This window comes from Moschus berezovskii, chromosome 20 (assembly GCF_049115385.1).
Source record: "Moschus berezovskii isolate FMDL1 chromosome 20, NW_MosBer_1.0, whole genome shotgun sequence".
Lineage (NCBI taxonomy): Eukaryota > Metazoa > Chordata > Mammalia > Artiodactyla > Moschidae > Moschus > Moschus berezovskii.
Genome location: NC_142479.1, coordinates 64,930,994 through 64,958,650, shown reverse-complemented (window position 1 = coordinate 64,958,650; position 27,657 = coordinate 64,930,994). Strand labels below are relative to the sequence as shown.

Sequence of the window (27,657 nt, the reverse complement as noted above, 5' to 3'; positions counted from 1 at the left end):
TGGGGTGTGGGGTGTGGGCTGGAGCCCTGGCCCCAACCCAGCGCCCGTGCCTTGGCAGTGATCATCTTGGCCACCACATCCCGGGCATGGACGTCGATGGTACAGATGGTCATGATCTTCATTCTGTCCCCTGCGTTGAGGTTTCCGATGAGCAGGGTGATGAGGGCGTTCAGTTGGCTGATCTGTGGGAGCAAACATGCCTCCCTCGGACACGGCTCCAGGGGTGACCTCAGGGGTGGCCTCTGGGCTGGGCGGGTCCCCCTGGGCACTCGGGAACTGCTCCCCCCGCCATGGAATATCAAAGAGTCACTAGAAGGGTGCAGATGAAGATCTGATGCCGTGAAAGGTGGCAGACAGTAATTGAAAACAGGATTTTAAAGCCACTTGGATAGTTGTATACTTTTGCCTAGGAAATGATTATATGTACATTAGAAGGTTAGCTAGGAATCTGTCGACAGGGTTATAGCTTTCATTTTAGACATTATCTTTGGTTTCTAAATTTCTAACCAAGAACCTGTCAAAATCAAATCGAAATAGAGAATTAAAGTCATGTATTTCTAAAGTGGTTACTCCTGGGCAGAATAGCTGTTGCCAATATCTGGCTGCTTTGGACTCAGAGAAATGGCAGTGGCACGAGCCCGGACCTCACAGGGCAAGGTGCTTCGGATGGACATGGGGTGGGCAGGACACACCTGCTTCTTGTTGTAATCTTTGATGGCATTTTCGTAGCCTTCCTCCAGCCTGGCAAATGCCAAGCCCACCTCGGTGGTCCACCAGATTTGGGTGCATGTGAGTGCGATCTGAAAACAGAGGGGGGCCCAGTACCCCGCCATGTGAGCACCTTTTTCTGTCCGATGGAAGAGTTCACACCAGGTAAGGTGGCTCTTCGCCGCTGGACTGTGGCTAACCCAGGACAGGTGAGCTCCGTCCACCCCTCCCCGCATCTCAGAGCAGCTGCGTCCACCCAGCTCGGACCTGGGCGGGGTAGTCAAAGATCCACTGCTCCCTCGGCTTCTCCTCATAGGTCACCACTGCTTCGGGGATTTCGTGGCGGAGCGTGGCACACATCCTGTCCAGCACGCGGTTCAGCCAGACCTCCACCTGGGGACGGGGCCACGGGGACCAGAGAGGGTGAGCACGTCTCATCTGATGACTTGCTCTGACATTTTTGAAGTAAATTTCCACTTGTTCTCATTCTTATCATCATCCCGGGGTAGAAATGCCCAGGTTTTCTGAGTGGTAAGAATGCCTTGCTGGAAAAATGTGTTCAGCAAGCCCAGCTGTACCCACAAAACTAGTTGCGTTAGGCGTTGGTGTGCATTCACTGTGTCTAAACACAGAAGGGAGAGGGAGCGGGAGAGAAAGCTAGAGAAGACAGTCTATGTCTGAGCCCACGGAGTGGCGCTGATATTCCGGGACAGGGCATCTGCCCCCCAGGCCCTGTTGTCCCGTGTCCCAGGCAGATTCTGACCAGCAGAGCCCCACTTGTCCCCAAGAGCATTCTCTCAGGGTCTGAGATGGTCACGCGGACAGACTGGCTGGTGAGCCTTGCGTGTATTTTGAAATGCAAACCTTCAACTAGCTGCCACCAGGAAGAAAATACCCAGATGGGATGACCAGGTTGGTTTTTCTTTTAAGCTGTTGATAGGAGCACAGAACAGGCAGAGCTCGCTGTAGTTCAATGGTTATGTCTGTAAGTGGTTAAGTGTGGGAAGTGTCTGAACAAACTGATGAATGGATTTTGCTGACCCCGTCTGGCCAGGCACTCTGAATTCCACTTGTTGGAGCTCGAGTTTTCTCGCGTGAGATTTTTCATGCCCCAAGCCAACTTACCTCCAAATTACATTTTGCTTAGGCAAAATGCAAGAATTGATTTGGGTGCTTGAATAATACTTGGGCAAAGAGATGGGAGAGAGGGCAGCCAGGAAGCTTGCTGTCAGCAGAAGGGAGCCGCCTCCTGGGCTGGGGAGGGGGTGCAGGGGGCCGGGCTGCCCAGGGCAAGGGGAGCCCTCTGCTCAATATGGAAGCTGTAAAGCCCATCGTGCTCAACAGGGATGAGAACTTGGCTGGTGTGCATGGCACCCTCCAAAGTGGTCCCCTTGGCATTGATAATAATAAAATGATAGAGATTTAAGGGCATTAGTAAATCTGTTCTCTCCCTCCCTTTTCCCCCTTCCTTTCTCCTTTCTTTCTTTTCGCAGGTCACCTCAGACTGCACAGGTGAGGCTGTGCAGGGACTCCTATAAAGACGTCCCTTAAGCATTTGTTCTGCGAGGCCGAGGGAAGAGGAGAGAGGGTCGGTCACGGGCTGCGGCTGACAGCCTGTCTGTGGCCGCGCGGCGCTGCCGTCCGGGGGGAGTGCTCTGCGCGGTCCGCGGCGGCTCGCACCTGCCCCGAGAGGTCGCACTCCTGGTCGAAGTCCACGTACTCGTTCTCCTTGCTGTGCATGCCCAGGCCGAACTTGAGCGGCTTCCCGCTGGCGTCCAGGCGGAACTTCAGTTTACACAGGCTGTCGAAGAGCTTGGACAGGTGGCGGCTCACCTGGATTTCGGGGTCGGAGGGGGAGGACGTTGGATTTTGCAACCCAGGGGTTCACAGGCGGATGTCCGTGGCCTGGGTCTCCCTCAGGCGGTCTTAAGCATCATTTTTTTTTTTTTTTACTTATGCTCCCCCCGACCCCCCGCCTCTGGGATGCTGATTAAACACACTTCACCAACAAAGGAAACGGCAAACACTGCTCAGGCAGAACCCTCTGAATGTCTGTTTCTTCTCTTCCCTGAGAAGGTTCTGTCCCGGGGGGCACGGGGCCTATGCTCCTAAGTCAGATGCTCAGAATCTAAACCGTGGGCCACCCTGGGGCTCCCGTACCGTGCGTCTGCAACCCCATGATTAAAATAAAATATGGTCCCCTCCCTTTGCCCAGATGCTCACTCTTCTCTCTTTCAGAAGAGGAGCCTCGCGGGACCTTTTCCTCCCGGGGTCTGGGGTTTAGTAGGATGAGCGGCTTGTGTCTTAGAAACGGGCATCTTACCCATTTTCCAGAGCACAATGATGGAACTCAGGGTGGGAAGGGCGGGCTCTGAGAGCGATCCTGGGTCCTTCTGTCACAGCCCGGCCCCTGGGCGGTTTCTGGTGTGGACCACCTCTCGGACACTCCTCCAACATCCCGGGGCCACCCGGACATGGGACCTGGCACCCCTTCAGACCATCAGGAGCCCGCTTACCTCCACAGGGTCATTTCCGTTTGAGAGAATGTCCAAGAGGTCAGCTGAAGAGACAAAGTAGAACCTGGGAAAAGCTAGTCTTTTCGTCTCTAAATATTCGGCCAAGGCCTTTTCACACACAGCCAACCTGGGGGTAGGGAACGAGGCTGCTGAGTCCTGCTCGACAGAAGTCTCTTCCAGCCTATCCTTCCATAGGAAGGATGACCCTGGAGACATCCAGGCTATTCGCAGCCCCACTTTGATTCAAATCTTCAGAGCAGACACACTCATTCTCAGCCAGCCCCTGCACTTGTGGACGTCCCCAGGCAGGAGGGGCTACAGTTTGATCTCTGCCATCGCGGCTTCCTCTGAGGCTGAAGGCAGGCTCTGTGGCTAGGGTGGCAGGAAGTGGCAGGTGCTTCCAGGGAGGGGATGTGTTAACCCTCAGCCTGGGGTTTCCTTGCCTGGCCAGCGGGGTCTGGCGGGGAGGCGCATGACTTGGGCTTCTGCACATAGTGAAGCCCCTCGTCTGGACAGGTATGGGACCCACCTCTTCTTCAGGTCTTCAAGTTTGTCATAGAGGCCAGGTTTGTTGGTGGCTTCGACCACATTGGGTGTTTTCACCGCATCTTCCATCAGGGCCTGGGAGGAGAAAGAGACCACCATGGCATCACGAGCCCTGTTTGCACCAAGAGAGCCATTTCTGAAAGTGCCCAGGCAGGAGCCAGAGAGCTGTGCTCACCTTGAACTCCAGGTCGATGTCATCAAAGCTCTTGGACTCCTCCGGCAGCTGGGCGCGGATGTCTTCGGAACCAATGAAGATGCTCTCCAGGTGGCTCCAGGTTCTCTGGACCTCGAACCAGATGGAGATGACCGAGTCCGCCGTGGACAGCTTCTGCTGCCAGCTGGTCACCTCCTTCAGGAAGTGGGACAGGTACTTGGACATCATCAGGTTCTGCAGCTGCACCTGGTTATCCTCCAGCGTCTCCACCAGCGTCTCGTCTGACTTGAGCATCATGGTGCCCGTCCGTGGGTGCGGCTCGTGCTCAAACTCCATGGTGGACCAGGTGCTGTCCAGGGCTTTCAGCACCTTTCAGAGGAACAGAAGCCGGGTCAGCGAGGGTCTGGCAAGAGTCACTGGAAAGGACCCAGGGTTTCCTGGAAAGTGGAAGGAGGCCCTGCTCTAAGGAATCCAAAATGTTCGTGCCAACGTTATGCACAACGGCCAACAGATGGAAACAACCCAAATGTCCCTCAGTGCATGAATGGATTGACAAAATGTGGAGTATTCATATAATGAAATATTATTTGGCTATAAAAAAAATGAAGTATGGACACAGCTACAACACGAAGGAAACTTAAAAACATGCTCAGTGGAAGAAGTCAGACACAAAAGCCCAGATATTACATGTATATGAAATGTACAGAAAAGGCAAACCTATAGAAGACAGGAAGCAGGGATGGGGGGAGGTGTGAGAAGATATTAGCTAACGGGTCTGGGTTTCACCCCTTTTTGAGGAGATGGAAATGTCCTAAAATTGACTAATTCTAATATGTGATGGCTGCACACTTCTGTAAATATGCTAAAAGCCATTGAACTGCACACTTTAAATGGGTGAATCGGTATGTGATTCATAGCTCAATAAAGCCGTTAAAAAAAGAAAGCAAGCCCAACTGTGACCATTCAAAGTCTAAAAACAGATGAGGAGAGAGGTTTGAATTGCAAAGGAATCCTCCAGCATTTTCATGTGTCCTGGAATGGCCCTAGGTACCAGCTGACGGCCAGCCCTCCTGACCACTGCCCACCCCGCCCCGGCCCCATTCAGTTTCTCAGAAGGCAGAGGCTGCGGCAGGATGGACCACAAACGAGGGTGCTTCATGGAAAAGAGGAGAGTTCAGTCAGGCGTTAACTGGTGGTACGTTAGTTTCCACCCGACATGCCGTTTAGCAGGGTTAGACTGGTGAATCACTTTTAGCTCCAGCGCATTCAACAGGCGTCAGGCTGGTGGGTCGGTTTTAGCATCATCCCATACAAAACACACTTCACTGTCTAAAAGGGATACCTTTTCCATCCCAGACTCCTTCACGGCCTTGTCGACAATGTTTCGGACCTCGTCCTCGTATTTGTGTAGGTTCAGCTGGAGTAAATCTGCCAGGGTGGTCTCATCTGACATTTCAAATTTCACCTGCAGACGAAAAAAATAGGCACATTTCACATTCGGTCACACGTTCTCCAATTGAGGGACACCTTTGTCCTTTACGTAGAGCCTGGCAAGGGAGGAACCCAGGCCATGAAGCGAGTGTTGGGAACTCTGTGACTTGGGCAGACACTCCTCCAGGCCTCTCCTCCCTGTAAAACTGGTAGCAACAGAGCCCACCGGTAGTGGGTTGAAGAGTGTCCCCCCAAACTCATGTCCATCTGGACTTCAGAATGTGACTTTACTCCGAAACAGTCTTTGCAGCCGTTAAGGATCTTGAGATGAAATCATCTTGGGTCAACTGCACAGAACCTAAACCTGATGGCAGGTGTTTTCATCACAGAAAGGCGAGGGAGGTTTGCAATACAGAGGAGGCCACGTGACCACGGAGGCAAGAATGTGTCGGATGCGGCCACAAACCAAGGGCCGCCTGGGACCACCAGAAGCTGGGAGAGGCAGGGGAAGGTCCTCCCCTAGATGTTGGAGGGATCTTGGCTCTGCTGACTCTTTGACTTCCAGTTTCTAGCTTCCAGGGCCACAGAAGAATACATTTCTGTGGTTTTAAGACCCCCATCATGTAGGGCTTTGTGACTGCAGCTACAGGACCCGATCCATCTGGGGAAGCTCCCGTGTTAATAACAGGTGTGGCTGCATCACAGGTCCTGTTACTCTGATAACAATAGCAGGTATTTGCATGGTGTCACCCAGTCCTCAAATCTTTCTTGCTGTCACATAGACATTTCCAAGCCTGAATTCCAAGCCTGCCACAAAAACTGGTTTGACCAACTGATGGAATTGAGTGTTTCTCAATCATGGTTGGGAAAATACCTGCCCAGGTCTCAACAAGTCCTCGGTGATGCCCAATTCCTGGAATGTTTCTGTTGTTTGTTGATCACTGCCCAGGGGTCTCTCCCAGGCCCTGGATGGGGTACATGAGCCTGCTGGCCAGTGGCCTCAGTACTCGAGACAATCCCTTCTGCTCGCCTGTTTCTCCTCTCCCCTCCCCAAGGCCCAGGCCACACCCCACGTGGTCCTGATGCTGGTCCCGTGCTTCCCTAACCGGGGAGGTGGCTGCCTTCTCTGCACCCCTAGAACTGCTGCTGGGAGCTCACTCGGCCTCCCAAACACCATGGCCTGTGTTCTTTCTTCCTTTGCTGCCCTGAGAGCAGGGCCCATGTCCGCAATCTCTCTGCTTCCTCGACATATACGGGGGACCTCTGCAGAGTAGCTGTTCCATAGAGTTTTGTTCAATGTTTGCTGACAGTGGGGATGGTCCTATTTGCCTTCGGTGAGTGTCAAGGCCAGTGCCCCTCCCACTCCGGAACATTCCCTGGGAAAATTTTGGCGCTAGGACCCTGTGCTCCTAGGGTACATGGGGGGACCCAGGACTATTCCTCCACCCCAAATTCCTGAGCCCCATGGACATTCACCGTTCATGCTACAACCAGTCCTGGCTGCATAATTTGCAGGGCCCGGTACAAAATGAAAATGATGGGATCCCGTGTGAAAAAGTTATTAAGGAAATCAAGATGGTGACAGCAGAGCCTCTAACCCAGCTTGGGACCATCCTGAGCCCGGAGCCCTGTATGATGGCCTGGGGTGCGCATGCGTGAAGCCAGCTTTGCCAGCGTCAGCCCCCCACTCCCTCAGCGAGTTCCCGAGGAGCACTGCCCTCCGCCCCTGCGTCAGCGGTACCTGGGTGGCCTGCATGAGCTGCTGCCAGTGGCGGTCTCGGATGGCGGGGTTCTGCAGCTCGCTCACGGCGCGCAGGGACGTGATCATGTTCTTCACGGTGTTGTCCAGCCCCACGAAGGCATCCCAGCTCTTCATCTCCTTGTCCAGAGACCGCACGTCCTTGGCGAACTTCTTACAGTCTATGTCCATCTGCTCCACGTTGATGTTCTTCCACTTGGTGGTCTTCCAGTCATCAATGCTGGTGTTGACCTGCGGTGGAAAAACGCCCACTGACTCCTCTACTGGGGACGGTTCAGGGAGGCATCCGTGCCGCCTTCCTGGCATTGCTCTTGGATGGAACAATCCAAGGAGGAGTCTCTGCCACTAAGGACAGAGCTTGGTAAAGTGACTGGCTACACGGGGGCAAAAAACCCCCCAGTTCTACCGTGACAGATTCAACTTAAGAGTCAGCAGTTAAGAGAGATTTTGGCAAAACATGGGCCTTGTCACTGCTCACCAGGATCTTGTTCTGTCCCGTGTCTTGGTGAGGCCACAACAGTTGCCCCAACCAATGGAATGCGGATGACACCTGTCGCTTGAGGGGCAGAGGCACAGAGTTGCCAACGCCGGACCCACAGTTCCCTCTGCCTGCCTCGGCAGCTGTGGACTCATGCATTGAGCTGTGGCGGGTCTGTCTGGAACCGGGGTGTGGACTTTGCATGAACGAAAAATACGTGTCTGTGGTTCACGACACAAAGATTGTTTTTTTTTTTGGGCTGTTTGTTACTGCAGAGTAACCTAGCTTACTTGCTGTTTAATCACTAAGTCTTATCTGACTCTTTGCAGCCCCAAAGACTGTAGCCCACCAGGCTCCTCTGTCCATGCAGTCTCCCAGGCAAGAATACTGGAGTGGGTTGCCATTTCCTTCTCCAGGGGATCTTCCCGACCCAGGGACCGAACCCAGGTCTCCCTCATTGGCAGGCGGATTCTTTACTACTGAGCCACCAGGGAAGCCCAACCTAGCTTACACTGACTGATAAGACACACCAGAAGAAATCCCACTCATAACAGGATGAAGCAAGACACAGGCGGTGCTGGGGGACCACCGTACCAAGAGTGGAGACAGAAGCCCAAGAAGCTCCAGTCTTGAATTCGGGGTGGGCTGAGAATGGCTTGGGAGTTGGATGGGAGTCCTCGAGGGGGTCAGAGGTTGCTGACAGAGGCTTGGGGCAGAACAGCCTGATCTTGATAGACGTCCTTGACAGACAATGACCAACAGTTGGGGCGCTGACAAGAGACTGACTGCAAATCCCGAGACATGAAGCATTAATCCCCACAGAAATCGATGGCCCTTTCTGGTTTAAGTTTAAGCTGCTTCTGTATCCTGTTATCATAAAAGTAGCCTGGCTTGTTTGTCAATTTTTCTTGCAACACCCTGACTGGAAATGATTATCGTTATCTCCTGGGAAAAGTAACCTGCATTCTTGGGTCTGTGCTAAGTGGTATGTGTCAAAGCAGAGTGCGGCTTTCTGAGTTGACTTATTGTTCAGTCCTTGCCTGGAGAATCCCAGGGACAGAGGAGCCTGGTGGGCTGCTGTCTGTGGGGTTGCACAGAGTTGGACACGACTGAAGTGACTTAGCAGCAGCATTGTTCAGTCAGGTCACTCGAGGACAAGAGACTTGAATTCAGTGAATTACAAAAAGAAAAAAAGCAACCCACTCCACTGTTCTTGCCTGGAGAATCCCAGGGACGGCAGAGCCTGGTGGGCTGCTGTCTATGGGGACGCACAGAGTTGGACATGACTGAAGTGACTTAGCAGCAGCAGCAGCAGAGGCTTTGATGGATTCTCTCCCTTTGGGGGGTGGTTCTGATGGAGCCTGTGGCTCCAAAGATTCTCCCCGACTCCGCCCTCTATGAGAGATAGATAGATTCAGCATGGTCAGGATACAGACACTCGCATTATCTTACTAAGATATAATCCAAAAAACAAGATACATGACAAGACAGGGCCTGTTCCTGGGCAGGGACGCCAAATACTGCTGCCAGGAGGGGAATCCTCCCCTGATGAGCTCACAGAGTAGATTCAAGTCTGTGTGTAGAGAGTTTTCTATCTGAAGAGAGGAGGATGTGACAGATTCTGAAGTTCATTCAAGAACACCAAGGAGGAGAACTAAGACAGACTTAGAGAAGGAACTTAAGGTCACGGTGAGGTGGGGGGAGGGCTGCGTGGGGAGTTTGGGTTGACAGGCACACAGGGCTGTATTTAAGATAGATAACCAGGGAGACTTCCCTGGCAGCCCAGTGGTTGGGACTCCGTGCTTCCACTGCAGAGAGCACGGGTTCGATCCCTGGTCAGGGAACTAAGATCCTGCATGCCACGCAGTGCGGCCAAGAGATTAAAATAATTAAAATCAAGGCATTATCTATTTAAAAAAAAAAAAAGACAGACAACCAGTAGGGACCCACTGTATCGCACAGGGAACTCCTCTCAATACTCTGTGATAACCTAAATGGGAAAAGAATTCGAAAATGAACACACACATGTATATCCATAACTGAATCACTTTTCTGGACACCTGAGACACAGCGTTGTTAACCAGCTATACTCCAGTGAGGGCTTTGTCGGTGGCACAGTGGTAAAGAACCAGCCTGCCAATGCAGGAGATGCAAGTCCAATCCCTGGGTAGGGAAGATCCTTGGAGGAGAGCATGGCAACCCACTCCAGTACTTTTGCCTGGAGAATTCCATGGATGGTGGAGCCTGGTGGCCTACAGTCCATGGGGTTGCAAAGAGTCAGACACGACTGAAGCGACTTTGCACGCACCCACACATAATGCCATAAAGTAAAAAATAAAAAAAAGAGAAGAAGTAAAATATCTTTGGAAATAGAGGAGCCAAAAGGTGAGACCATGGGGAACTAACACATGCCCATATGCTGTGGACACTGTCTTGACCCTGGGGTGGAGAGTGAGGCTTCCTACGCTTGTGTTTGAGAAGAGGGGCTGCCTCCATCAACCGTCAGAGGTGGGTGTCATGGGGGGATAATGGGAGCCCCCCCTTGGTGCTGGGATGCTGCCTGTGGACCCCTCTCCCACCTCCCCCTCTCTCCCCCTGCCCCACCCGCCTCCCAAGCCAGAATGGCCCCTCACCATGATGATCATGTCCCAGAGCTCCTTCAGCAGGCGGACCTCTTTGTGGCAAGCCTTAAGCTGCTTGTAGTCCGGAACGCTGACCTCGAACAGGCTCCCGGACTTGCACAGCGCCTCCATGACGCTCTCCATGGCCGCGATGCTCTTTTGTTGCTGCGGGCACGGGAAGAAGCCAGTGAGCGGGGCGCCCATGCGCAACAGAGCCTTCCCCATCTGCCCCCACCCCGTCATGTCCCAGTGACCCTCAGAGCCGTCGGCATACTGTACTCCGACCCCACACACACGGGAAGGCAGCGAACTTTCTAGTCGGGGGAGCAGCGCCCTCCCCATCCATCCCCCCAACCACCCCCGACTTCTCTGATGGGGCCTGGAGGGGAGGCCCCATAGGATGGCTGAGCTTGCACGTCTGTGCACACACATGCACGAGTCCACACACACACACACACACACACGTGTGCTCGGCCCCAAGGCTGGTCCCATCGAGGCCGTGTTTCTGGGCTCACGAGAATGACAGCTTGAGAAAAGATGGATCCCCAAAGTTACCACCCCATCTCCTCCTTGAGCAAAAATACCTTATTGAGGGACTTGTAGGGGTCGGGGTCGCTGAAGCTGAACGGGGCTTCTTGCCTGAACCTCTCTCTGAACTCATGCTGCTTGAGCTGCGGGAGGACCCCGTGAGATGCTCAGGCTCCCTGCCCCAGGGCCCGGCCGTCGTGGGGGCTGCACCCCGGCCCTGCCCCCCAGGCCACGGTACCTCGAATTGCTGGCACTTCCGCCTCAGGATGCTGACCTCGTTGGCCTGCATGGGCGACACGTTCTGCTTCACCTGGATGGCCAGCTTCTTGGTGTTTGTCCATTGCTCCGGCAGTTCCTGTGCAGGTAAAGGACAAGCACCACTCCCTTTTCTGCTCTTTTAAAAAATTTTCTAGTGTGAGATCATTACGGGCTCACGGGCAGTTGCAAAAATATCACAGGGAGGGACTTCCCGGGTGGTCCAGTGGCTAAGACTCTGCGATCCCAAGGCAGGGTGCCTGGGTTCGATCCCTGATCAGGGAACTAGATCCCACGTGCTGCAACCAAAGACGCTGTGTATCTAACTAAGACCCAGGGCAGCCAAATAAATCAGTAAATAAGTATTGGGGGAAAAAAAAGCACAGAGCGTCCTGTGTGCCTCCCCGCAGCCTTCCTCAGTGCTGGCATCTTCTACAACTAAGGCTCGAGAGCCAAGCCAGCATCAGACCCTGGGGTGTTTCTGTTAACAGATGACAGAACTTGTCCATTTTTACCCTGTTTTAAGCTCAGTCTGTGTGTGCGTGTGTTATACGCAGGTGTGGTCCTAGGCACTTTTGTCTCATGTATAGGTTCCCATAACCCCCACCACAATCCACATACCTCCCTGTTCATCACTGCGAGGGAACTGTCCTGTGTCAGCTCTTTGAGTCAGCACCCACCCTGCATCCCCAACCTGGGCAGCCACTAACCTGTCTCCCATTCCTGTAGGTCTGACACTTCAAGAATGACTTTATGGGGAGGGAGGTGGGAGAGGGGCTCAGGATAGGGAACACATGTACAGCCGTGGTGGATTCATGCCAATGTATTTCCAAACCACTACAATATTGTAAAGTAATTAGCCTCCAATTAAAATAAATAAATTTATATATATATAAAAAGAATGACTTTAGCAATCAGATGAAGTTTTGTATTTTCCAAGTTCTCCACACTTGGGCAAATATTGTACTTGCTGCAAAATATTTTAAAGACAAAAATTCCAGGCCCTAATCTCTTTGCCCACAAATAGATATTGTTTCACTTTCTTCTACAATTAACTAACAGTCTTTGTTGGCAGTGGCATGACTCAAACATTTATCAGAACTTTTACCACCCCACTTGCCCTGTCCATGGCCCCAGAGCTCCTGGGCCTGGTCACACACACTTCTAATCCTGGTCCTTACTGAGCCCTGGGCCGGGGGAAAAGGGGCCAAACATGACATGCTCTAAACCAGAGCCTGGGCAGCGCGAGAGGTCACCACAGCCACCCACACCATCCTGTCCCTCCCTCTGCTGGGGGTCTTGGGCACTGGCTGGCGTCAGAGTCTCCCGGCACAGGGAGTCAGGCCTGTGTGACCAGACACAGAGTCAGGGCAGAGAAAGGGAGTGGGAGGAGACAAAGCCCAGGGGGTGGCTTGACCCTGCCTGCAGGACCCGTCTCCTCCATCCCTCCCTCCCCCACCCGCCCCAGCCGCACACACAGAGGCATTGGCACCAACACTGGCATCCTGCAAATCAGCCATAAAGTGCTGGACTTCTTCAAGTCCCTGCATCCCCTGCCATGGCCCCTCATCTCCACGAGTGTGGAGCTGCCTGGGAGCCTTCTCCTCCAGGGAGCTGGTCTCTCTCTCAGCCTCGCTGCAGGGCCTCTGCGGACCCTGTTCTTGGTCCACCGTCCTTCCTGCCCAGGCTCCCATTGGGCTCAGGAGGCGGCGTGGGACATGAAAGCATTTCTAATCCATTGAAACGCCAACTAAATGCAGGGACTATTCCCCTCCCACCCTTGGGAGGCAATCTCCCTGTCCCCTCATCTCTGGAGAGCCTTGTCCTCCCACCCCACTGTTCCCCGGGGATCTCAGGTCTAGAAGAAGAGGTTTGGCCTGCAGGTTCCGGGTCACAAGGGCCCGTCCTCCTCTGGCCCTGCCCCGTGGGGCTCCAGCTCCCCCGACGGGGCATCCCAGGCCTGTCTACCTGCAGCTTCACATGCGTCTCCTCGGGCATCTCCTCCCCGTAGGACTTGAGCAGCTCAATGGTCTGCTTCAGAGGCTCAAACATGTTGTCCGTGGCCGTCTGCCTCTCCTTGACCTTCATCAGATGCCCCATCACTTCCACGAGGCCGTCATAATCCCCCTCCTTAACGGGCTTCGTTAAGCCCATCCTGGCAACTTTCATGAAGGCTTCCAGGTCCGCGAGGCTGGTAGGTGCGAGGCCGCATGTGATGGGGGCCCCCCTCCAGGGGAGGGCCGTGTGCCTGTCTGCCTGGCACCCCATGTTTCATTAGCTCAACTAGTCATGAGTCCCGGGTAGGGTCACATCTCAGGGTGGCCTTTGAGGGGCCTCCTGGATGGAAGAGTGGGATTACACGTTCTTGGGGCTCCTGGAGACTCCCAGCCCACCACTGCCTGTAACTGCACAGGTACCACCCTCGGGTTTCATGCCAGGCTTCCCTGCCCAACTCAGGGCTCCTAAAGGATTCCTTGGCACCTGTTGATCAGACATGGTAAGTGCCCAGTAAAGAAGCAATGACCGAGGGACCAGGGCCCCCACTCCCCTCCATGTGACACCTTCCTGCTGGGACCCACCCTCCATGGGGCCGCTGGTCTCTAAACCTGACCTTCAGCTCCACACCCGGCTGGCTAGGGGCCCTGGCATGGGGCTCTCTGGAGTGTGGTCAGTGTCAGGCTGGTGGGGGTGGGGGTGGGGGTGGGGGTGGTGTGGGCCTGGGGCAGCGGTCCTGGTGCCCACCTGTTGATGACGTGGTTGCTCAGGTGCCGCTTGAACATGAGGCTCCAGCGCTTGATGGTGTTGAGGAGGGCCTGCTTGAAGGGGCGGCAGTCACACTGCAGCCAGCCGTTGAACACCTTGGTGTTGTCGCACTTGGACACCTCCTCATACAGCTTCTCATAGGAGTCGATCTGGGAGGCAAGGACCCGCTCAGCTGTTGGGCTGCTGTGGTGGGGCCAGCACAGCGTGTGACAGCAGGGGAGGCCCTCACAATGAGCACCTTTCCTTCTCCCAGCCCCAGCCTACAGCCCCTGCGGCCCAGAAGTCTATCACTGAACGCGGGATACAGGCTGTCAGAAAGGGACATCACTGGGTCCCTTCTGAAGGAGGGCTTCTGAAGGAGGGCACGACCAAAGTTCCAAGGGGTGCAAGGGGTCCCAGGTGCCACGGGGCACCCTTAACTCAGCCAGCTTTGTGCTGCTACCTGTCCTCGAGGCTTTCAAGATCGGCAGCCAGCTGTCCCCCCCACCCTGTTGTGGGAGAGACTGTGTCCCCCACCCTGAGCATCTCCCCTGTGGCTGGGCCACCCTCACCGAGCTTCAGGAAAAGACACGAAGGTCTATAAACTCATTACGTTTTCTTGTGTTCTAATATATATATATTTTGGCCACTCCATGCCTTTTGAGGGATCTTAGTTCCCTGACCTGGGAGCAAACCCAGGAAGAGTCGAGTCCTAACTGCTGGACCACCAGGAAATTCCCATCATGCTTTGCATTCCTGATGCTTTGGCATCGGTGGCCTTGCTGACTCTAGAGGGACAAGCCCGCCCCTAGTCACAGGCTGGCTCATTCCTAGAGACAGCAGACAATCCCCCCCACCCCAGGACCATGTTGTTCCATGTGCAAACAACGAACCAGAGTCCGCACCCCAATTTTGACCACCGTCCACCTGCTCGGATATCACCCAGGGGGCCAGGTACCTGACAACCTGAGACAGCCCATATACCCCCGAGTCACTGAAATGATTCAAACTGGCCCACCCGAAGCCGGCGTGCCCCACCTTGCTTCTTCCTTCCTATGGGGACCCTAGCGCGAGTTCTTGGCCACGCTGTTCCCTCGTTCTGTGTCTCCTGACCCTGGCGCCCCGCTGGCGACACCTATGGCCCGGAGTCACCCCTTTGCTAGGGACCCATGGGTCACAAACCCTCTTTCTATGGTGGCTGTCTGCTGGTGTGTTGGTCTCTCCATACTTGAATAATAATAAAACCTACATTTTTTAAAAAAACGTTCACCCGCGTTTTCAATCAAACCCAGGGCCCCTCCACAGCAGCGGGGGTGAGGAGGGAGTGGTTGATTCCAGAAGCGAGAAAACCAGTGGGCAAGGTCCTCACGCACCTGCTGCTGGAACTGGGCGAGGGTGGGCGGCGTCTTGGGGAGGGTCTCCTCGGGTCGGCCGTCCAAGTCCTCCCGGCTGAGGGCGTGCCCGTAAGTGAGGAAGTTCCTCATGAACTCCTGGGGGTCGTCCGTCCACAGGTAGGAGTAGCGCTCGAAGGAGTCCTGGTACTCCTCGGCCTCCTTCATGGCGCTGATGACCAGGTTGGAAATCTCCTCCCGCATCTCTATGAGGTCCGTCATGTCTTCCAGGTCGGTCTGCAGGCGGGCCGGAGGGGAACAGACGGGTGAGGGCTTTGCCCCGTGGTCTCCCTGACCTGGAGAGCGGCTCCCTGTTGGTTCAAGTGTTGCTAGCCTCCCGAGATGACAGGAGGGGACACTTGCCCACTGGCGACGTTCTCCCACGTGAAGGTACGCCGGACGTGACTTCTTGCCTGGCAGGCCCCAGGATGACTTGCCCATAGCTTCATTTATTTAGTAGCTACTCACCTGCTGTGTGCACGCAGTGGGAGGGGGCACTGGGAGTGTGGACAGGGCTCCCGGGGATGTGGACAGTCCAGGACTGGGGTCACACGTTTATCAGCGAACCAGAACCTGAGTCATCATGACCCTCATCCTTGTGTTCAGATGTAGTGGGGAGGAGGCTGGGGGACACCCCCTGAGGAAGTGGTCGTTGGTCTGAGAGCTGATGGACGCGAGGTGAAGAGCTAGAGAAACGGCAAAGGGCCTGCGCTGAGAGGAGGCCCATATCTGAGGCCCTGATGGAGACCACATGGACAGCTGCAGCAGGAGTAGCGAGGCCCTGGCTGGACAAGGCCTGCTGCATTTCAAGAGACAGAAAGCGCAATCCAAACTTGTCTTATCGAAAATAGTGACTAGCTCCCGTAACCGGAAAATCTCAAGGTGGAGGGTGTGTATGAAACATGTCTTTTGAAGTTTCTCTATCTTAACAAGTATTCTTGCCTAGAGAATCCCATGGACAGAGGCACCTGGGAGGCAGCAGTCCATGGGATCACACAGAGTCGGACATGACTGAGTGATGACGCAGCAGCAATAAGAAGTTTTGGCGTCTTAAAAAATCTTGCTGGGAATTCCCTGGCAGTCCAGTGGTTAAGGGCTCAGCACTCTTACTGCTGCAGGCCCGGGTTCGATTCCTGGTCAGGGAACTAAAAATCCCGCAAGCTGCCTGGTGCGGTGAAAAAAGAAGAAAAACAAATTCTTGCTGGCTGGGGAGAGACTGCCCCCCACAGGGCCAGCCACTTCTGAGAGCGCAAAGGGCTGGGATGGGGGCACGCCTTTCTTGTGCAAACCAGTCAAACGCCCAACCACCTCCTTCATCTAACCAACCCTCATATCCCAAGCCCATGTTCCCCCTGCTCCGTTACCCCAGCGCCAGGTACCAGCTAACTAGAGATGACCCCGGGGTCCGTCCGGAGCAGTTTCCCAGCCCTACCAGCCTCTGGCCTGGGCTTCCCTCCATCCTCCTGCCTCCTGACCAAACCTGCTGCTCGCCCCCGCGTGGCTGACCGCGCCTCTCCTTTCTCGGGGAGCTATGAGCAACATTACGTTTTCTATCAGTGGCACTGACCTCTGTCTGTAGTCACTCAGTTGCCTCAATAAATTAAAATCCTGAAAATTAGACCAGGGCGGGGTGTGCACAGCCTGGGGTGTGGCTGGGTCACCAGGACCCTAACTCCTCCTTGCTCTGTCCTGCTACATCTCGTGAGGACCCCAGGGCAGGTGGAGGAGACCCAAACGTGTGGCCCTTCAGATTCTAGAGCCACATGTCGGGCTCCGGCTCTCATCGGCCTGCGTTGGGTCCCACACGTCTGTGCCTGGGTGGATCGCTGGTGGTGTGGTTCACTCTGTGCTAAGTTCCAGAGCAGCTCGCTGTGTGTACTTGGGCCTGGAACACTACCTCTGTGTGGCTCAGGAATCCTCAAACCGTTCTCTCTGCCTGGGAATCTCCTCCCGTCCTTCGCGACTCAGAATGCAGGTCAGCTGCCCTGGGAAGCTGTCCTTAACCCGGCCAGGTATTTCCTCCTGTCCTCAAGTCACTACACGCACGTGCTTACATACCTGTCCCTGACAGTACAGAGCATCTTGCTGGAAATGTCTGTTATTATAAATAATACGCGCCCGTCATCAGGAAGTTCAAGCAAGGCAGAGCATACGAAACAAAAAGCCCCTTCATGTCCGCTGTCCCCCCGCCTCCCTTGCCCCCGGCCTGTTTCCCAGAAGTGAGCGCACTTGACAGTCTGGAGTGCGTCCTTAGGAAGACAGGCTTTTGTTTGCCTAAATGAATGAAGTCACATTCTAAACATAGTTCCACAGCTTGATAAACACTTGATAACACGTCACGAGCCTCCTTCCATCCCAGGCTCCCTTTTGTGACTCATTTAGATGCCTTTGTTGGATGGGCCTGAAGCTACTGAAGGACTCCTGTATTTGATGGTCATTTAGGTCTTTTCCAACGTTTGTTTAACTGCCCCACAAACCATGTTCCATCAAGCACACCTTCTCAGACCTCCCCCTTCAGGGAGGCTGAATTTCCCCTGCCTTTGCATCCCCAGGATCTGATCTGTGTTTTATGTTGTGAGTGGGTATTTAATGCATTCAGAGCAAATGGGTGTGGGAACCAGTGGAAGGCACATTTGTCAAAGAGCCTGCATGCTCCGAGGATCACAGACTGTAAATTACAGGAGGGAGGGAAATAGCAGGAAGTGGGGCGGGAAAGCACATTTGGCCTCTCGCTGTGGGTGGGGAGGTGTTGCGGGAATGAAAACCAGGTCGAGCAAGGACAGGTCCACTCTGGGAACCTGACAGAATGGAAGCCCCTGGGTTCCTCATCACACCCGGGACCACCACCATGAAACACACACACGCGACCAAGCGCTGCCACGTCAGTAAGGTGATTCTGACCCCGGGTAGCAGTTGGTGGCAGGGAAAGTGGTGGAGCCGTAACCAAGCCCAGACTGACCTTATAGTGCATCCTGCCCTTGGCCAGTCTGGGGATGAGCTTGGCTGCGTTGTAGATGTCGGTGACCAGGCTCCCAATCAGCGCCAGGAAGCCTCGGTCCCCACCCACCTCCAGGGATGGACTGAAGACCAGCCCGTCGTCCTCCAGCTCCATGCGGACCTCGAACAGTGGCGCGACGCTCTCCTAAAACAGGGTGTTATGGCTAACTGTTCTTGATGCCTGATGTTCGCCCAGGCACCAAACAAGGTCTAGGGCTGGCTCCTGCTGGCTGGGACTGCTACAGAGAGCACACTCCCCAACAAGGGCCCATGAGCAAGAACTGTGCAGCCAAATGCAGCACCACCAGGCCAAGCCCAGGCTGGGTGTCCAAGCCAGACGGGGCGGCAATGACCGAGCGCCGAGGAGACCCACTGCCTGCGTTCAAGCCCAAATCTGCTACTGACCAGCTGCGCGGTCTCAGGTGAGAACCTCGCTGTCGTTTCCCTAGATTTACAAAGTGAGCAGACTCGTTTCATAGAACAGAGGCAACTGTTGTCCCCATCTCTTTGGGTTACCGTGGGGATTAGATGGGTAGTTAACATACAGAGCGTGTGGGGTGGGGGCGGGGGGGAATCCCAGCCAGGCAGGATGGCCTCTGCTGAGCTCCAGAAAGGACAAACCTCACGTTCCACAGAGGTCCTGTTTACAAAGAGGGCACACTGTAACCCTGTCTGTTCCTGGATCCTCCTTGTGAGGTTGCAGATCCTAGGTGTGGTCTTGGGTGTCAGAGGACAGGATGGAGACCGCCCAATGCACCAATAAAACTCAATAGTGCAGGCTTAGGCCCACGGGTGCTCGGGACCTGCTTCACAGCCACTAACCTTCCTCCAAATGTAGTCCTTGCTGGCCCTGCGTGTGACCAGCTCAAGAACCCCCCCAGCTCTATGACTGGGGGAGGGTCTGCATTAGTGCCTGAGTGAGCTAAGTGGGAGAGGTCAGCTGTCATGAACTCAGCTGAGCAGACTTTTATTAAGCCTCTGTCTTGGGGGGGCCACTTCTGCTGGTTGGCCACTTGCAAATACAGAGCCTCCCTGGGACTTTTTAGGCAGGACACTGTTATCAGGGCCTCATCACCCATTTGACTGTGCCTGCTCTCTTTGTAGGGATAAATGCTACACATTAGCTACCTTCATTGCTTATATTGCTTTGCTATACCTTGCTTGCTGAGTCCTTGCTGTTGTTTAGTCACTAAGTTGTGTCTGACTCATCTGTGACCCCATGGATTGTAGCCCGCCAGGCTCCTCTGTCCATGGGATTTCCCAGGCAAGGATACTGGAGTGGGTTGCCATTTCCTTCTCCAAAGGATCTTCCCCACCCAGGGATCAAACCCACATCTCCTGCATTGGCAGACAGATTCTTTACCACTGAGTCACCAGGGAAGCCCTTGGTGAGCCCTACAGGTAGTAGTGCTGTCTACTTTCACCAGCAGACTCTGGGGTCTGTTGATGCTCTGGTGACAACCACCCTCTGCAGCTGTGTCAGGGCGTCTCACTGTGGTGTCCACTACCCTCTCCTGAGAGTGAGCTGAGTCTCTGCTCTTGCCCTCCTGGGCAGTATCCAAAGTCACTTGGGAGCCCCTGTAGTGAAAAAGACACAGGCAGGGCACAGCTCAGGGAGAACAGGCCAGGATGCAGTTAACCAGCAAACCCACTCTGCTGACCTGGTTTAAGCTTTTGCTCAATGCAGCAGAGGGTGGAGAGGGTTGGTGGATGACGCTGCCAACAGGAGGGCACATCCTACCCCCAGTCAATGTGAGGAGGGGCCAGGGATGCCTGCTTTTCCTCACCCGACAGCAACATAGGTCAGCTCAGCTCTGTGGCAGTATGCTTAGCCCATTTACGCTGCAGCACATTGAGGGTGACCAGATGTCCTGGGGTGCAGGACTTTCAGGTTTGAAATCAGGACAAGCTGGTCACCCTGGGCAGATTTTAATAAGTCCGTTCTTTCATCAGGAAACCACAGATTATAGATTCCAATGTAAACCTTATCTCATGTTTATAACACATATCTATGTGTACGCATATACATAAATCTCACATCTGTCACTTACATCTGCAACCATGTTGTCCATCAGGTAATTTAGAGACTTGCGAATGAATTGGTCAAATTCATCTAAGACCATGCTGTCAATGTAGTTGACGTAATCCTTCCAGGACTGGCTTGTTGTATCCGCTCTGAAGAGTTCTGCATTTTCCTGCAAACAGAACCACGCGGCTGACTGCTGTTTCACTGGGTCTACCTGCTCCCTCTTTAGTCAGTTTATCCAATGACTTTCTGGACTACCCTTGTCCTCACCCACACACTCCACACACAGGGCTCTGACTTTGGCTTCCTGAACGTGCCAGGTTCCTCCTAGGTCAGTGTCTTTGTCTAGGCTGCTCCTTCCCATTCATGCCAGGTATGGCCGCCTTCTCCTTGACCCTCCTTGATCACCACCCCCGTTCATCTCAGGTTTGGTTCCTGTCCCTATCCTCCACCTGTGTTCCCTCTAGTGACCGATTACTTGTGCCTGTGATGGCACAGGTGACAATGCTGAATGATTGTTTGTCTTTGGTCTGTACCTCCCCTTGATGACCAGCATCGTGAGGACAGGAGTTGACTGTCCTTTACCCCTTTATACCCCCAGCACTAAGCCAAATATCTGGAGCAGAGCAGGAGCTGGTGGGTGGATGGATGAGTGGGTGGGTGGATGAGTGGGCGAACGGTTGGGTGGATGAACAGATGGGTTGATGGCTGAATGAGCAGTGGATGGGTGAATGGTTGGGTGGGTGGGTAGATGAATCTGTAAGATACCGAGAGCCACAGGGAAACATGAAGATGAACATGACCCAGTCTGTACCCTCAGGCAGTTCTATTCTAATAGGGGAGAGAAGACACAGGCTTAAACAGCTTCAGTGTAAGGTAGAGAGCAATGCTTTACATGACTATTATGGGAGTCGAGGACTCTAGCAAACGTATGTGATGACAAAGCCTCTTCCTGACCCTGAGCCAGATTTCTTTCTCCCGTATTGTTTCCAATACATCTGGGAGTGTTAACAGGTTAATCAGTTAACTCTTTCAAGTAACATTTTTGCTGTTTAACAGGTTAATTTCCTGGGACCTTCTGGTACCAGGGCAAAGGAAGAGGACCTGGAAGCAAATTATCTCTTGGCCTAGTCAAGTCAGTCCATGGGAGTAAGGACCTTGCAATGATGAGCGTAAGAACAGCTCAGCAGACCCTCCTCCAAGGTGGCCTGCTGGTCCCAGATTCAGCTACCCCCAGGGACCCTGTAGAAATACATCACTGGTCCACACCAATTTATGTAGCGGGAGGAGGCTCTGACATCCTTAGAGAAAGACATACATGTGACCAGAGGATCGGGCTTCCAGGTGAGGGGTCAGAAGAGCCTGCTGTTATAAAATCAGACTCCAGGATTAAAGGTTGCAGACATCTGACGTTTTATGAAAACTCCAGCCCCCTCCCCACCCTGCTCCTTCCTCCCTGGCTACTGAAAGCATGTGGGCTCTCTAAGGCCTTCCCGGGCATCTTCTCACCGCCACCATGGCCTGGATCTTCAGGCCAGCATCCTTGACTGCGGTGTAGCGCTTGTTGAGGTTGGCCATCCTCCCATCCAAGTCTAACAGGGCCTCTTTCTTGTTGTCCTTCCTTTCAAACATTGGGTTGGCTGACCAGTCCTGGAGGGAAAACATGAGCAGGAGAAAAGCGCCTGGAGAAAAAGCTTCCAGTCTCACTCCTTCCCAATATACCTTTGGGAGTAAGTGTCCCCGCCCCAGGTGGGCCTCACAGAGGCTGAGGGACCGCCAAGCACCGTTAAGAGAGTCTTCAATGATGTGACTCAAAACTAACAGGGGCCTTGGGGGACCACAGAGAGACCCCTGGGCATTTTCCCCAAACAGGCCTGGAAGGAGCCTGCCTAGGGAAAGCAGTATCTGACCCTCTCATCAGGAACCACAGGAGCTGGAGGTAAGGAGACATGGCAGCTGGATCCAGAGACGTGTGTGAAGATGCTCAGTGTCCAGGACAAAGGGACACAAGGGAGAGAATAAGTGACTGGAGGAAGTGCCTGGGGACTGGGGACATGCTGCTGTTTTCAGATTAAAAGCTCCTTGTGAATCCAGGGAACATTAACAAAAGGAGACACACGTCTGGACACACTCTGGTGATGTGTCTGAGCCCTGATTGTGACCAAGGGCTCTATCCGCCTCTGGTCGGAGAGAACAGGGACAGCAGAGGGAAGTCGTACCACAGTCAGGTTTCTCAGCATCGTGGCTATGAGATGGGGTGGCTGTAGCCCGAACTGTGTCTCCCACCAGATTTATATGCTGAAGTCCTAATCTCTAACACTCAGGATGTTACTGCATTTGAGAGCAGGCCTTTAAAGAGGTGATTCAGGTAAGGTCATTAAGACGGGTTTTAATCCAATATCATTGGTGTCCTTATAAGAGGAAATTAGAACACAGAGAAAACTGTGGTGTTGAGACTCTTGAGAGCCCCTTGGACTGCAAGGAGATCCAACCAGTCCATCCTCAAGGAAATCAGTCCTGAATGTTCACTGGAAGGACTGATGCTGAAGCTGAAGCTGCAATACTCTGGCCACCTGACCCATTGGAAAAGACCCTGATGCTGGGAAAGACTGAAGGCAGGAGGAGAAGGGGATGACAGAGGATGAGATGGTTTGATGGCATCACTGACTCGATGGACGTGAGTTTGAGAGAGCTCTGGGAGTTGGTGATGGACAGGGAGGCCTGGTTGCTGCAGTCCACTGGCTCACAAAGAGTCAGACGTGACTGAGTGACCGAACTGAGCTGAAGTGGACACAGGGAGAAGACAGCCATCTACGTGCCCGGGAGACAGGCCTCGGGAGGAGCCAACCTGCTGGCACCTTCGTCTTGAGCTTCTCACCTTCAGGACTGTGAGACAATACACTTCTGCCGTGTAAACTGCCCAGTCTCTGGTCCTTTGCTATAGTGGCCAGAGCAGATGAATATAGAGATCTTTCTAGACTACTGAAAGAAAAGAACTGTATCAAAAAATTCTTTATTTGGACAAGCTAGGTGAGATCCAAACAAAGAGCTTTGGACAAGCAAGGATTCAGAAAGCAGATCATCAATACATCCTTTCTGAGGCAATGACTTGAGGAAATAGTCTGATCAAATGAAAATAGAATCAGAAAAAAGTGGGTGGCTTTTGCCTACGATTTATTGAGTTACATCTAAGTGGATGGTGATGAAATGAATGTGAACTATAGCGCAGGAAACAGTTTCATACCGAGATGAGCCAAAGACGTCTCAACACAGATGAGATGCTTTCTAATGAACAGATTATGACGGCCCATGGCAGGTGTCTGCAGATTCGGGCCTTGATGACAGACCATGTTGGGGAGGGGGTGCCAGGGAAGGCTGTCCCCCAGTTTTCTGGATTGGGCTTGAGAGAAAGGACCTGTGCTGCTCTGCACTGAATGATGAACATGTTCCCAGCGGGGCTGAGTCTTAGCGCCTCTTCCCTGATCGCACACCCTCATTCCTGGTATCCGCCTGGCAGAGGGCGCAGCCCCCACATTTGCTGAGCTCAACAGAACCAAATGGAATGGAACTCTGCATAGGGACCTGGGGCTTTTCTGCCCTGGGGCCACCCTGATATCACCGTTCTGTGGCTCTGAGCCTCACCCAGCAGGTCCCCGCTGCCCTGGGCACTTTAAATGAGCATCTCCGAGGGGCCTGTTACCCCAGGACTCTCTCCCAGGTCCCTATTTAAGCCCCACTCTGGGGCTTCCCAGGTGGCACTAGTGGTAAAGAACCCGCCTGCCAATGCAGGAGACATAAGAGACTCAGGTTTGATCCCTGGGTGGGGAAGATCCTTTGGAGGAGGCCACAACCACGCACTCCAGTATTCCTGCCTGGAGAATCCCATGCGCAGAGGAGCCTGGTGGGCTATGGTCCACAGGGTCGCAGAGTCGGACACGTCTGAAGCAACTTAGCACACACATGCACGCTGCGCTTTGTGGGTTACTCACCTTCATGGCCTGGGAAATCCCCTCTACGTTTTGCTTTGCTTTTTGTATTCTGTTCTGCAAGTTGTGTAGAATTTCTCGCATCTCTTGAATATATTCAAACACACCTGAGAAAGAAGCATGAAGGGATCTTAGAAAAGGAACGATCTAGCAAAGGCTGACTTGACAATCATTACTGTGACACAGCTCTGGGCCAGTCCTTCTGCCTCTCTGGAGCCTGAAGCAGAGGAAATGGTGGAGAACTTCCAGAAAGGCAGCGCTGAGGGATAACACACAGCGTTTGCCCCCTCGGAATCAGGACCTCCCCCGTCCCCAAGTGGGCGGATCACTGATTCCACAAGAACTCCAGATGCCCGACGGGTTGGACACCCCTCCTCACCGTCCCTCTCACCCAAGCGTAACTCAAAGGGAAATAAATATTGCCTGCACACCTTCGCCATTCCAGAACAGCGTCGTCTCAGCATTCAATAATTTGACATCGATTGCTTCCAACTCTGACTTTATCAGTGGAAATTCTACACTCTTCATGGTGGTCTTTATCTGCAAAACAAGGACTATAGTTTCAGGGCATTTGTTCCAAATGCAAGTAGATTTAAAATCGTCTCCTGGTAAGGGTGTTTATTACTCAATACCAACCAAACCAGCTACCGTTAGTGTGATTTAACTGGGAATTGTATGCACAAAGTTCAGGAGATTCCAACTTTTAAAATTATATTTTTTATCATCAAGGATTTATGTATATGCTTAACTCTGAATCATTTATGTTATGGGATAGAAAGAGGAGGAAATTCACTAATGCAAAAACAATGTGTATATAATCCAAAACTTAAAAAATTTGGCTTGTGCTCAGTTGCTTCAGTCATGTCCAACTCTTTATGACTCTGTGGACTGTAGCCTGCCACGCTCTTCTGTCCATGGGATTCTCCAGGCAAGAGTACTGGAGTGGGTTGCCACGCCCTCCTCCAGGGGATCTTCCCAACCCAGGGATAAAACCCTAGTCTCCTGCATTGTAGGCGGATTCTCTGCCACTCAATCACTGGGGAAGCTTAGAATCATAAAAAAGGAAATCGGAATACACCCTGGAACTGGGACGTTTCTGGGGCATTTCTCAGAACATCGCCTGGGCCGTGATCTAAGGCTTGAAATGTGATTATACAGAGGAGGTCCAGGATCTGTGGAGAAGCCGTTCCACTAGTTAAAGCATCAGAGTGAACTGCAAGGGAGGTTCCACACAGGCTTGATCTGGGTCTGCCCCGAGCTAAGAAATTCATGTAACGCTTGAAAGCATCAGTTCACAGAACAGAAAAACAGATGGAGGGTGTACACAGTTTTTTAAATATAAATTATTCTTTTAAATAATAAGCACCATTTGTGCCTTCAGAATATTGTCCTATCTGGTAACATTTTGATTTACACGTAAGGTTCTCAAGGATAGGTCTACTCTATAAATTGAGGAATGTACATGGAAATTAAATTGCATGTTAGATGCTATTTGCCTTTCACAAGAACCCTTGACATATAGGTAGTACTTTAAATGGAGCCTCCCCCACCCACATCCTCCTTTTCAAACAATGAACTCCTAGAAAAGGTACAGTGTGGGCAGAGAAATAAAGCTTAATGGCTATTACCAGTGGAAAGCAGACAGAAGCAAAACAGAGCACTGACAGGATTATAAAGTGAGTCAATGTGAAATTTTGATTCCATTTATCAACCTTTATATATTAAACAGTTATACCAATAGCCCAGACAAGAGCTAAATATTATTACCCTTTTGTGATTGCCCACAGTAAACAAAGCTGACGGTGATGGGATCCTCTCAATATGCCCTGTTTAGTACTTTTCAACAGCTATGTTACAAATCCACACCTTTAGGGCATTTTTCCCAGACATCTCCCTCACCCCATTCCCAGGAGATTCTTTAAAGCTTCACCCCCCTCCCCAACTCTTGCCTAGCTCAGACATTAATGGATATTAGTAGTTTGGGGGCCTGGGGTCTCTCTCGACAACAGAAACTATGTTAAGAATAAGAAGTGCATTTAAAGACAGTATCCCCAGCCTTTTCGGCACCAGTGACTGGTTCCGTGGAAGACAATTTTTCCACCGACGGGGGTCGGAGAGATGGTTTGGGGATGATTCAAGCACTTTACATTTACTGTGCGCTTTATTTCTACTATTATTTCATCAACTTCACCTCAGATCATCAGGCATTAGATCCTGGAGGTTGGGGACCCCTGATCTAAGGGACCTCAGGAGCATCACCAGAGAGGGGAGCCAGTATCAATAATAAGGGTCATTGTAGACACTTAACTCCAGGTCCTGTCTTAACATTGCCTAATATTTGTCCGTTCTTGTCGAACATTTTTGAACAATGTCATTCACTGCTGAAGCTAACATGCTTCCCCAGCATGTGCTTGGTTGGGGTTTGTTTGGAAATACAGAAGTGGAAGATAGTTTTCCATTTTATTCTAATTAATATTTGTTGGGTTTTTTGTTTCTGATTGCATCACTGTAAAAAGAATCCAAAAACCTCTTGCACTGAAAGTAACTCATGAACATTTTTCCATGTGATTGCATCTCTAAGGCTTCCTCCATTTTTCCTAAATGCTATGGCTGGGGCTGCATTCTAGGGAGTGGATGAACATGGTCTTCTTTGAGCCTGAAGAAAGTTGATTCTGAAAGAAGCTAATTCAAGGACATGCACTTAAGGCAGGCCCTGGGATTTCATGGTTCACAGGCCACTTTCGGGGCCTCTCTGGTCAGTCGTGTCCGACTACTCCCTTCCTTCTGCAGCCCGTTTCTGCTTGCTCTGGTTTTTCTGCTGCCCCAAGACTCCAGTGGTAAATGAAGCTGGGACCCAGTTCCAGATTCCCAGGGTTCGGGCTTCCCGGCTGATCCAGTGGTTAAGAATCTGCCTGCCGATGCAGCGGACACAGGTTTGATCCCTGGTCAGGGAAGATCCCACATGCCACGGGGCAACTAAGCCCGTGAGCCACAACTGCAGAGCCCACGTGCTGCAAAGGCCCTCAGACCTAGAGCCCATGCTCTGCAACAACAGAAGCCACAGCAACAAGAAGCCTGCAACGAGAGGAAGCACGCGTGCAGCAACAGAGACCCCGCGCAGCCAGAAACAAACAAATATTTTTAAAAACCTAATTCCCAGGCTTCAAGGAGAGAGAAACTCATTGGCCCCTTTTGGATGAGGCGTCTATGATAGGCTGAATAATGGCCCCCAAAGATGGCCACTTCCTAATTCCCAAGACCTGTGATACTGTGTCACGTCACTTTTGGCAAAAGAGGCTTTGCAGTGTGATTCAGTTAAGGACCTTGATGTCAGGTGGGCCCAACTGGATGGCAAGGTCCTTATAAGAGGGAGCTGATAAAAACAAATGAGAAGAAGGGAGTGTGACGACAGAAGTGGAGGTGCCGTGATCTGCAGGTGGTGTGACGTGGCCTCCAGCCCAGGAATGCAGGCGACTCTCAGTTCAGTTCAGTCGCTCAGTCGTGTCCGACTCTCCGCGA

The 27,657-nt window shown here is 52.7% G+C and overlaps 1 protein-coding gene across 1 annotated transcript in view; it reads right to left on the bottom strand.

Annotated features, from left to right (window-relative positions):
* The window catches only part of DNAH17 (dynein axonemal heavy chain 17), a 120,533-nt gene that overhangs the window by 51,094 nt on the left and 41,782 nt on the right, over window positions 1-27,657 (bottom strand). Inside the window, exons 15-34 of the mRNA XM_055408447.2 lie at window positions 24,570-24,678; window positions 24,142-24,245; window positions 21,662-21,802; window positions 20,178-20,321; window positions 18,089-18,271; window positions 15,112-15,366; window positions 13,739-13,908; window positions 12,965-13,187; window positions 10,980-11,096; window positions 10,798-10,884; window positions 10,226-10,378; window positions 7,097-7,345; window positions 5,267-5,389; window positions 3,946-4,293; window positions 3,754-3,845; window positions 3,225-3,351; window positions 2,389-2,541; window positions 976-1,101; window positions 693-800; window positions 51-182 (exon numbers count right to left, since the gene is read on the bottom strand). Of these exons, the coding sequence (XP_055264422.2) occupies window positions 51-182; window positions 693-800; window positions 976-1,101; window positions 2,389-2,541; window positions 3,225-3,351; window positions 3,754-3,845; window positions 3,946-4,293; window positions 5,267-5,389; window positions 7,097-7,345; window positions 10,226-10,378; window positions 10,798-10,884; window positions 10,980-11,096; window positions 12,965-13,187; window positions 13,739-13,908; window positions 15,112-15,366; window positions 18,089-18,271; window positions 20,178-20,321; window positions 21,662-21,802; window positions 24,142-24,245; window positions 24,570-24,678 (3,144 nt within the window). The remainder of the gene's footprint in view (window positions 1-50; window positions 183-692; window positions 801-975; window positions 1,102-2,388; window positions 2,542-3,224; window positions 3,352-3,753; window positions 3,846-3,945; window positions 4,294-5,266; window positions 5,390-7,096; window positions 7,346-10,225; window positions 10,379-10,797; window positions 10,885-10,979; window positions 11,097-12,964; window positions 13,188-13,738; window positions 13,909-15,111; window positions 15,367-18,088; window positions 18,272-20,177; window positions 20,322-21,661; window positions 21,803-24,141; window positions 24,246-24,569; window positions 24,679-27,657) is intronic.